Source organism: Myxocyprinus asiaticus, chromosome 40 (assembly GCF_019703515.2).
Source record: "Myxocyprinus asiaticus isolate MX2 ecotype Aquarium Trade chromosome 40, UBuf_Myxa_2, whole genome shotgun sequence".
NCBI lineage: Eukaryota > Metazoa > Chordata > Actinopteri > Cypriniformes > Catostomidae > Myxocyprinus > Myxocyprinus asiaticus.
This window is the reverse complement of record NC_059383.1, coordinates 15599839-15611926: the sequence shown is the minus strand read 5'-3', so window position 1 is coordinate 15611926 and position 12088 is coordinate 15599839. Positions and strand designations below refer to the sequence as shown.

At 38.1% G+C, this 12088-nt stretch overlaps 1 protein-coding gene across 1 annotated transcript in view; it reads left to right on the top strand.

The window, feature by feature from the left end:
* The first annotated feature begins 2090 nt into the window (after nucleotides 1–2090).
* Nucleotides 2091–12088, top strand: part of LOC127431366 (retinoblastoma-associated protein-like) — a 47070-nt gene continuing 37072 nt past the window's right edge. The window contains exons 1-4 of the mRNA XM_051681792.1: nucleotides 2091–2372; nucleotides 3231–3351; nucleotides 3437–3546; nucleotides 3637–3771. Of these exons, the coding sequence (XP_051537752.1) occupies nucleotides 2260–2372; nucleotides 3231–3351; nucleotides 3437–3546; nucleotides 3637–3771 (479 nt within the window). The 5' untranslated portion in view covers nucleotides 2091–2259. The remainder of the gene's footprint in view (nucleotides 2373–3230; nucleotides 3352–3436; nucleotides 3547–3636; nucleotides 3772–12088) is intronic.

Sequence of the window (12088 nt, the reverse complement as noted above, 5' to 3'; positions counted from 1 at the left end):
GTCTGTGATGCCATGTATCTGAACAAGATGTCCAGGACCTCTGGCATAAAAACAGCCCCACAACATTAAAGATCCATCACCACATTTAACTGTGGGCATTGGGTACCACTTCGCCTCTGTGTGCCAAACCCATCTCTGGTGTTTGCTGCCAAAAAGCTCTTCTTTGGTTTCATCTGACCATAAAACCCGGTCGCATTTGAAGTTCCAGTAGTGTCTGGCAAACTGAAGATGCTTGAGTTTGTTGTTGAAACCCTCCCAAACAACTTGTGGTGATGTAGGTGATGTCGAATTTTTTTTTTTTTTTAAACTTTCTGACCCCAAGACCCAACTAATTTCTGCAGTTCTTCAGCTGTGATCCTTGGAGATTCTTTGGCCACTTGAATCCTCCTCAATGTGCATGGAGACAATATAGACACACGTCCTTTTCCAGGCCGATTCTTAAGATCTTCAGTTAATTATTGCCCTGATGGTGGAAATGGGCATTTTCAATGCTTTGGCTATTTTCTTATAGCCACTTCCCAATTTGTGAAGCTCAACAACCTTTTGCCACACATCAGAATTATATTCTTTAGTCTAACCCATTGTGATTGATGATTAAGGGAATTTGGCCTGTGTGTTACCTTATATTTATACCCCTGTGAAACAGGAAGTCATGGCTGAACAATTTCACATTCCTTGTCACCCAGGTGCACTAAAAAATTTAAAATATGAATGGGAATATACTTCAGATATATTTTACTCATAACAATTTCTAGGGGTGCCAATAATTGTGGCCAATGTGTTTTGGAGAAAAATATTTATTTAATAATGAGATATTTCCCCTCTTTCGATTGTTTTACTTCAATTGAAGGTTAGATTTTTTAATGTTTATTTATGAAAGATCAAAAGGATAAACAATTCAAAAAAAATTTTCACAGCCTTCTTTGCTCATATTTACCATGCGTGCCATTATTTTTGGCCACCACTGTACACTTCAAAATATGAATATAAATTATTATATTTCTTACCTGTTTCTGCACCACACTGTTAAAGAAAGCTGAATGATGTCAATTCTGGTTAATAATGTCACATATGGGTGGAACCAACATGTTTATTTTTGGCTGGCTGAAAATGTTGTGATGGGGTTGAGTTCAGACAGAGGGACAACATTTTATAGCCTGGTTTTTATAAACAAAATCATGAATTTTTTTAATGTTTTTTGTACAATATCTTTCTCTACAAAGCAACACAAATAAATGTTTACATTAATGACAAAAATTATAGACAGTGTGCTACACACTTTTTTTTATTTTATTATTATTATTTTCTAGGTACAAATTCAGTAAAGTGCCTCAGGGACATGACAAAATGCTTGGAAATGGTATAAGATAGAAAGAAGACATTATTTTATGATACAGATTATTTGAATGCAACAATCATTTTAATTCATTATAATGTCATATCAACATCAATAGGTTTTAACATTTTATTTTAGTGAACCACCGATTTAAAAATTCTGGAGGACTGAAATATTACCGAATCCCAAGAATGAACCAAAATTTATCAGGAGCTTCTTACATAAATTAAAAAAAATTATTTAGTAAACTGAATAGAATGCCTTTGGAAGAGTTAACTCTAGTGTCTTTGTTAGACTCAAGAGTAGTTAGAAATTATCGTCTATTTAAGTTTTTTTTTTTTTTTTTTTTACTCAATACCGGATAAAATATATCCAACATCAAAGCAAGTAAAATTTAATTAGACTGTCCCTAATGGAAAAACAAACAAACAAACAAACTAGCTAAAATCAGCTCAAAATTGAGCACTTTTTAGCAGGTCATGACCGGGCTGTGTGACCCAAGCTGTTATTTACAATATGGCCCAAACTCCATCTTATGTCACTACATTTACATCCATACATATTCACTTTATACATTCATTCTGCCATGAAAAACAACAGTTAAAAAGTATGTTCTGAAAATGCCTCAGACACAAGCGTTGTCTTGCCTCACTACTCTACGCCTTTGACAAATAAAACAAACAAAAAAACAAACAAACAAATAAAAAAACATACCGGAAGTGACGCGCTTTTGACAAAGGTTAAGATGGTCAATTTTCCCGCGCTTTGGTAGTTGAGGAAATAGTGGTGAGTTGCGGACACAAACAAGCATTCTCAGGCTCCGACATCCAACCGCTAACCGCGACATCAAAATAAAACCCGCTGTTGTGATCGCTCGCTGTGCTGTCAGTGAAAGCGTTCTTCTCCATCACGAAACCATCGACATGCCGCCGAAGAAGCGCAGCAGCGGAACCCCGCAGAAGAAGGAGTTAAAGGGGAACATGAAGAGCGGTTCGCCGGACAGCAGCGACAACACAGTGCTGCTGACCCCAGAGAGGTGAGAGCACACCGACCGACTGTCTCTGAAATATTCTTCCACCGTCTCTTACCTTATACACTGTTGTGAATGATCCGTGCAGTCACTGTAACCGTTGCCGTATTTACCATGTTTTTATACTATAGTAACACATTGTTGGTGGAAATGTTACAGATTCATACTTCATAATCTGTGAGGGAGTGAAGAAATCTACTTTGTCTTCATCACAGCAATGACCGTTGCATTTATAGTTTCTGAAAGTGTTTTTATTTTTGATTAAACATGTCATAGCTTGTTTTATAGAAACTTTAGTAACATTTATATTATCTGTGTTTACTATTGTCTTGTTATACCTGTGGTTGGTTACTGTCTTCCTGCAAATATCACAGTAACACTATTGGTACAACGCAAGAACTTGTCAGTAGTATAACAGACGATTTATAAAGCTAGACTGGCAGATATTTGGTCATTTTCAACATGATTAATGGAGATGTTGGCTCCAAAATCTATTGATAGCTTTGTCAATGCATAAACAATTTCTGCTTTCAAATCTTTTGAGTGAATTTTGAATGAGCCAAATAAGTGTCCATTTATGTTCCTTAATTTTGTCATTAAATTGTATTATGTACAGTATATATTGGCCACCCTTCTGTCTATATATCGACATTGGTGGACAACTCGTCAGATGAACCTCACCAACCAGTAAAGTACATTTTCTGCTTAATATGAGGGTTCACATGGTCGCAGAACAGTTGACAATTGTTAGTGATGTGTATAAACATGATTGTGTTGCACCAGTATGGGGATGACACCCAGAATAGTGTTAAAATCCCATCACCGTGTGTTTACTCATGTCTTTAAACTTTGTTGTTTTACCAGACACAAGGACAAGGAGTCTGCATTTGTGTGTCTTTCCGAGGAGCTCCAGGTGACCAATGCAACCTGTGATCACGCATGGAGAATTTGGGAGAAGGAGATCAGGCCCATGGACAAGGCAAATGTATGTTTTCCTCTGATATCTGCAGTTTTTCCACTCTAGTGTATTGGTTTTATAAATGTAAAATTACTATGTTGTTCTTTGACAGATGCCGTATTCATACAGACAGCTGTGGGGAGCTTGTTTGTTTGTTGCAGGCATAGAGGGTGATAGCACCAGTCTCACCTTCACTGAATTCCAGAAAGTGGTTGGTCTGAGGTATGTGTCATGAAGTATTCTGGATTTTTCCTAAGCAGGAAAAATATAGCAGTGCAGGTATGATACATTAAGTTGCCATTTATTTTGCAGTGTGAAGCAGTTCAGCAGCCTTGTGAGGAAGATGGATGTAAATGTGGACACAATAAGCCCTAAAGTGGACATTGCTGTGACAAGACTGGAAAAGAAATATGATGTGACCATGGCCCTTTATCAAAGATTTGTCAAGTAAGAGTGCCGCTTTGATTAGATTTTGTAGTGTAGAAAACCGTCAGTCAGGTTTTATTATTTAAAAGAATAGTTTGCCCAAAAATGAAACATTTCATTATTTACTCACCCCCATTTTGTTCCAAACTCGTACGACTTTTTGTTCTGTGGAACACAAAAGGAGTTTAGCAGAATGTTTATGCAGCTCTTTCCCATACAATGAAAGCAGCAGTGGCCAGGTGCTGTCATACCATAAAAGTAGTCCATAGGACTTCTGTGTTGTGTTCTGAATTCATGTGGATTACTTTTATATATTTTTTTTATTGCTTTTTTTATGTCCTTGTTTCATAGTTGCGAACACATTCTTCTAAATGTCTCCTTTTGTGTTCCACAGAAGAAAGAAAACATACTGGTTTCATTTTGAGGTGAACTATTCCTCTCTTACTATCTAAGATCCTACGGTGCCCCTTAGAGGACAAGGCGGTATTTTATTTTTTCTAAAACAGTTTTGTGTGCCCTTGCAATAAATTTACCATGATTTTACTATTGTAGCCATATTTTAACCATGATATTCGTAGTGACACCATAGTAATAATACAGGAAAACAGTGGTAATAAAAATCATAATTTTGTGGTTACTATGGTTTTACTACAAATACCCTGGTTAAAATATAGTAAAATCATGGTTACTATATGGATACTGTATTAAAACTATGGTTTCTGCCAAAAACAATGGTTACTACAGTCTACAATTACAATATTACAGTAGTAAAACCAATGAATTATTTAGAGGGAATGCAAAACTATAAACTAGTAACTGTGTAGTAACCATGTTTTTGGGAGAAACCATGGTTTTACTAGTAATACTGTAGTAACTAGTTGTAGTAACCATGTTTTAGTATACTGTATCATGACTACTGTAGTAATATTGTAGACCATATTTTTTGACCGAAGTCGTATTTTGACTGTTGTAATATTGTAGTAACCATGACTGTAGTAGGCTAACCATGTTTTTTGGCAGAAACCATGGTTTTAATACAGTATACTGTATCTATATAGTAACTATTGTTTTATTATTAACCATGGTTAATCTTGTGGTTACTATGGTATTACTACAAATGCCATGGTATTTGTAGAAAAACCATAGTAACCGCAAAATGATCATTTTTATTACCAATGTTGTCATTTTCCCGTATTATTAAATATGAATACTGTAGTAAAACCATGGTCATTTTATTGAGAGGAAATGCTAACTATTGCGAGGGAAAGCAAAACTTATTGTGAGGGCATGCAAAACTGTTTCAGAAAAAAAAATAAATCCCGCCCTGTCCTCTAGAAGGCTCCATAGATCCAGAAGAACAATTTTACTTGGAATGCTACAGTAACAGCAACTTGTCTGTTGGATGTGTCAAGTTGGTCTGGAAACTCACCACATTGAAGGGCTGAAAGCTTAATAATCAGGCATTGCTTGGGCATGTCTCAGGGTGTGTTTACCCTTCACTCAGCACTTTCCTATATTTGGATATTCGCTTGCATTATCATTTACAGAATGTGTGAGTCACCTCACGTCACACCTGAGATGAGGAAACAGCCTGTTGTGTGTTACCAGGGTTCCCACAAAGTCTTAAAATGTCTCAAATTCAGTTTTCTGTAATTTAAGGTCATAAAAGGTCTTAATTATCTTAAATAATACAACAAAAGTCTTAATTATCGCAGAAAGACAGGAATCATGACCTAATGTGATGATCAAACTTCAAAAGAATACGACTGAATTAAATGCATGCGCTGCGTTCTTCAAAGTAAAAACGTGGCACTGTTGTATTTTGTGAGTGTTTCTAGCTGTTGCGGAGCAGTTCGTAATCATTAGAACATATCGGAAATTTATGACAAACTATCACTAAAGATCAACTGTTGATGATGATGATAAAATGTTGATGAAATTTGACAATGTTTACTTTTAATTTGTTATATTGTAATACATTGTAGATTATTGTAGGAGTGTACATTTATTTCCCTTATCTGTTTGAATGAGCAGCTGGAAGCAGTGACATTTCAAAATAAGAGTCCCTGGTGTTTTCAGCCTTTAAAGTTAAAAGTTCCACACTGCAAATCTTTTTTTTTTTTCCTGGTTAAAAACTGCATCTGGAATTTAATTCAATTTGGACTGTTGTAGCCTCTGTCTGGCCTTCCCCCTTCACAAGAAGAAAAGACTAAGAACATTTAATATAGGCCACCAGTTTTAAAAACTATTGGCAGATGAATTGCCTTACTTTCAACACATTATCATATCAGCAAAATCCAATATTGGTCGACCTCTAATTTGTAATTATTTTGTATAATGGTACACAATATTAATGTGATATATGTGAAAAACATGACTTGAGTATTTGAATTTTGCATTAGAAACGATTAGTCGAAGTTATCGACAACGTCGACTTAAAAAAAAATTGTCGACAAAAATTTGTCGAATAGTTGTTTGATCTTAACGTAACATAAGATCATATGAAACGTTAATGATTGCACACAAGAGCAGCACTGCAGCTCACGCCTGACTGAGGAAGAAAACACAACTCACAGTCCAGATGCACTCTAAACTTTCCAAACAGCTTCAGGTGATGTAGATCGCAAAGTATGAGGGAATTATAATGCAAAAATACAAAATAAGTAAATACAGAAGCACTCTCGTTGGGGAATAATTGGAGCTGGAGCTGCCGCTCAGCTGAAGCAAAACTTGCGTGTCGAGCGTCTTTAAAGGAAACACCCCGGCGTTACATCTTTAATGCAGTTCTATTTAATGCGTTATAGCTTTATTAAATTTCAAATAATAAGGAAACTGGCATTTCTCGGTGCGGTCAGCGCCTCTTCTATGAGTTGTGTGAAGTGTCCCGATCTAAGGGGGAGAGATTGAAACTGCACCCGGCTGATGCACACTCTGTTGCGGGGACGCTCATCCCTCGAGTGTGCGCGCTTAATGCAGCTAGACTATAATGTGATGGCTCATGACTTATTGAATCATAATATATGTCGCTGTGCATTTCTTATCGTGAAAAAATTTGGCAAAACGCAGCTTTATTAATAAGAAAGAGTTTGTTTTTTTTGTGAGTTAAAGATGAATTGTAGTAAACAGAAAGGTGAGAGTGGTAGTCTTCGCCCCATTATAGACTGCAAAAAAAGACATTTTTGATTTGTTTTTGTTTTGCCTTGTTTTCTAATATAAATACCTAAAACTCCTTTAAAACAACATACATTTACTTTAGCAGCTATACTGCAGAGGAATTTTTTTTATTTATTTTTTTTCTGAGAATGTTGAATATAATATTAAAAATACAAATATTTTAAAATCTAAAAATCCTTTAAAAAAAATATGCATTCACCTGAGAAGCAGCATGTAAGATGTTTAGACTTGCTTTTACAGAATAGATCTTGAATATAAGTGTATTTTGTCTTTATTGCACTCACAGAAGTATAACCAAGTGAAAAAATACACTTATATACAAAATACACTTACATTTAAGATATATTCTCGCAAAGCAAGTCTAAATATCTTGTATATTGCTTCTCAAGTAAATGTATCTTGTTTTAAGGATTTTAGACAAATTTTAAATGGAAAACAAGACAAAAATATTTGATAACAATAGGAATTTTTTGTAGTGAAATTGTTACTGAATTAAACATACTAAATTATTTTTTCCCTTTAATTCAGTGAATGTCATTTAGAGGTATTTTTAAAAGATGATTTTGTCCTCTTTATTGTTAGCAAGCACGTTTAATGCAACCTTTTAAGTCGGGGCACAAGCTGAATAGTCGGTTTAGAGCTAATGATTAATCGTTGCAATAATCGCCCGAATAATCGTTAGATTAGTTGATTATCAAAATAATCGTTAGTTGCAGCCCTAATTTGCATATAGCCTACCCTGTTTTACTGATAAGCAATGTTAAGGCCATGTTTAATGTGTGCCCCTGCCTGTTTAAGTAAGATTCTGTGATATATGATTTATTTTGAGATTGTGTGGGTTTGTTTTGGTATGGGGATATGGTATTTAATTTTTTGAAAGAGGTCTTAAAACATCTTACAATGCTGTGCTGACACAATCATGTAACGGTGGATCCAGGGTTTGAAAGTAACACCCGCCAAATGTGGCTATTTTATGCGCAGTGTTGGGTAGGGCTGCCCCCTGATAGTCGACCAAACGTTAGTCGATGTGAAGAGTCTTGGTCGACCAAGTTTTGATTGGTCGGTTGGTCGCATAAAAAACTCCACATAAAAATGACGAACACCGGTATTACCGCTGGTTGGACGCTAGGTGGTACTATGGGGTAATTTTCATTAAGCAGGGTTAGGGTTAAGCCTACACAATAAAGCAAGACACCTTGATTTCAAACTCCGTTTTACCAGAGACGAACTGCTGAACATTCGACAGCTTATACCAGACATTCTTTCCTGGTTTTTTAATATTCAGACGTTTTGCTGGACATTTTAGTCGGAGGCACAGCTTTGCTGTTCAAGAGACGCAGGCGAGGGAGACGAGCCGGTGCGCTGGTCAAACTCCCGTCGGCGTGGCTTTCAAACAGCCCTGCCGAGCATTCATCTTGCGAATCTCCGCTCTCTTCCTAACAAAACGGACAAACTACATCTCCTCACCCGCACAAACAAGGACTTTTCAATCTCTGCTGCCTTGCGCTTCACAGAAACCTGGCTGAGTGAAGCCATTCCGGACAGCGTGTTACATCTACCGGGCTTTCAGCTGTTCAGAGCAGATCGCAGTGCGGAGTCAACGGGGAAAACCAGAGGCAGTGGAACATGCTTTTACATCAATGAAAGTTGGTGTACAGATGTAACAACGTTAAAGAGGATGTGCTGTCCTAATTTGGAAGCACTCTTTATTAACTGTAAACCGTTCTACTTGCCACGGGAATTTTCCTCGTTTATTCTGGTGAGTGTTTATATCTCGCCAAATGCGTGTTTGAATGCCATGCTGCAACAGCTGGCTGATCAAATCACAGACACGGAACAACAATCCCCGGACTCAGTTATTATTATTCTTGGGGATTTTAACAAAGAAAATCTCACACATGAACTGCCCAAATACAAACAGCACTTTACATGCCCCACCAGAGACAGGAACATACTGGATCATTGTTACACAACAATAAAGGATGCATATCGCTCTGTCCCTAGAGCAGCTTTGGGACTCTCTGATCACTGTCTGGTTCATCTTCTTCCAACCTACAGGCAGAAATTAAAATCAACCAAGCCAGTAGTAAAGACTGTAAAGAGATGGACCAATGAAGCAGAGCGGGAACTACAAGCCTGCATCGATTGCACGGATTGGAGTGTTTTTGAGGCTGCAGCCACAGACCTGGACGAGCTCACAGATACTATTACTTCAAATATCAGTTTCTGTGAGGATATGTGCATTCCTACTAGGACTTATTTAAAGTTCAACAATGACAAACCGTGGTTTACAGCAGAGCTCAGGCAGCTTTGTCAGGCCAAAGAGGATGCTTACAGGGGTAGGGATAAAGTCTTGTACAATCAGGCCAGGAACACACTGAACAAGGAAATCAGAGTGGCTAAAAAAAGATACTCTGTGAAGCTGAAAAAAAAGTTTTCAGCTAATGACCCTGCATCAGTGTGGAGTGGCATGAAACAACTCAAATTACAAGACTCCTACACCCAACCCTGTGGTGGACCAACAACTGGCTGATGACCTGAATGTGTTCTACTGCAGATTTGAAAGGCCCAATCTCACACCCCACACACACTCTGACCTTCACTTCACACCATCACCTCCTGCAACCCCCCTCCTCCCCCCTTCTGCTACTCAACCTGCACTTAAGATCTGTGAAGATGATGTGAGCCGCATCTTTCGGAAACAAAAGACGAGGAAAGCTTCAGGCCCAGATGGCGTCTCACCAACGTGTCTTCGATCCTGTGCTAACCAGCTGGCCCCCATCTTCACACAGATCTTCAATAGATCACTGGAGCAGTGTGAAGTCCCATGCTGCTTCAAATGCTCAATCATTATTCCTGTCCCAAAGAAACCAAAAATCACAGGACTTAATGACTACAGACCTGTCGCCCTGAAGTCTGTGGTAATGAAATCATTTGAGAGACTGGTGTTGGGCCACCTGAAGAACATCGCTGGACCCTTTCTAGATCCCCTTCAATTTGCTTATCGAGCAAACAGGTCTGTGGATGATGCAGTCAACATGGGATTGCATCATGTCCTGCAACATCTGGACAGACCAGGGACATATGCAAGGATCCTTTTTGTGGATTTCAGTTCGGCTTTCAACACCATAATCCCAGCTATACTCCAGAATAAATTACACCAACTCTCTGTTCCCATGTCTATCTGTCAGTGGATTACCAGCTTTCTGACGGACAGGCAGCAGCTTGTGAGGCAGGGGAAACTCACTTCTAGCACCTGTACAATCAGCACTGGTGCCCCCCCAGGGATGTGTGCTCTCCCCACTACACCTCTCCCTCTACACCAATGACTGTATCGCCAAGTACCCCTCTGTCAAGCTCCTGAAGTTTGCAGATGACACCACAGCCCATAACCTTTTTGAACTGTTGCCTTCTGGCCAACACTTCAGAGCTCTGAGCACCAGAACCGTCAGGCACAGGAACAGTTTTTTATCCATCTCATGAACAGATAAAACTGCCCCATTGACCAATAACTATGTGCAATACACAGTTTAGTCTTTTTTATATTTATCCAACACATCCAACCTCTTCTGCCATTTCATTCCTCTGGGGAAAAAAAAAAAAAATCTACAGTAGAACACATTCAGGTCATCAGCCAGTTGTTGGTCCACCACAGGGTTGGTGGCAGGAGTCCTGTAATTCGTAAGTTGTTTCATGCCACTCCACACTGATGCAGGGTCGTTAGCTGAAAACTTGTTTTTCAGCTTCTCAGAGTATCTTCTTTTAGCCACTCTGATTCCCTTATTCAGTGTGTTCCTGGCCTGATTGTACAAGACTTTATCCCCACCCCTGTAAGCATCCTCTTTGGCCTGACGAAGCTGCTTGAGTTCCACTGTAAACCATGGTTTGTCATTGTTAAATGTTAAATAAGTCCTAGTAGGAATGCACATATCCTCACAAAAACTGATATATGATGTAACAGTATCTGTGAGCTCGTCCAGATTTGCACTGTACATAACAGATAACAGATTTGTATTAGATTGCACTACGTATGTGTGTATGTATGTCTGTGTGTGTATGTACGTATGTGTATAATTATTTTTATTTTTTATTATTATCTATGTCTTGCTGCTGTTTTTGTATTGTTTTTGTATTGTTGTACACTGAAAGCTTCTGTCACCAAGACAAAATCCTTGTATGTGTAAGCATACTTGGCAATAAAGCTCATTATGATTCTGATAAATGGAACTGTGGGAATTATGTTGTGACTAAACAAAATCCAAAATAAATCAAAACTGTGTTATATTTTAGCATCTTCAAAGTAGTTACCCTTTGCCTAGAATTTGCAGACAACCAACTTCATGAGGTATCACCCTATATACTCTGTGTGTGTGTGTGTGTGTGTGTGTGTGTGTGTGTGTGTGTGTGTGTGTGTGTGTATCTGCAGAGTTGTGGTCACAGGGAACTGCTCTGTGGAAATAAAGTGAACTGAACTCAAAGCACCTCCTGAGCTGAGATGTCTGAGGTCATTTGCAGCACTCATAGAGGATACTGTTCTTGCAACAAAAAACAAAAAAAATTCAGAAGACAGAAACAAAGAAAGAGTGAGAAACGTTTACATGCACGTGTTCCACGAGACTGCACGCCTCCGTATCAGCGCGTCATACATGCGAATATATGGCTTTTCTGTTATCTGTTCTTAATAATATAATAAAGTGTGTTTCTTCAAGCGTGTGTCTGTGTGTCTACAGGCAAATTATTTGTAATATTAATTTGATGATAATAATAATAATAGCCTAATAATAATAATAATAATTATGTAATACATGGGAAAACGAGCCAAATATCGTCTTGACATGGTCAAAGGCATCAGCTATTAGCGATCACTCTGACCATCATCGATCCCCGAGATCATCATCTGTCGGCACAACCCTAATGTGCATTTCTCTCTATAAATTAACAAACTGTTCAGACACTCTCTTGCTGGTTTTTCCGACATATTCAGAATCATTACCGCTTTTGCCGGTGTCACTGTGGCTCGCTTCATGCGTGCGCTTGTAAAATGTATATTTTAAACGCTCATTATCATTGTTTAGTATTTCTCTGTAATGTAGAACAGTGTTAGCAATGTTACTTCTAACCTTTTCATCCCTGGAACTCAAACCATTTTCTGATGCCCCCCAAA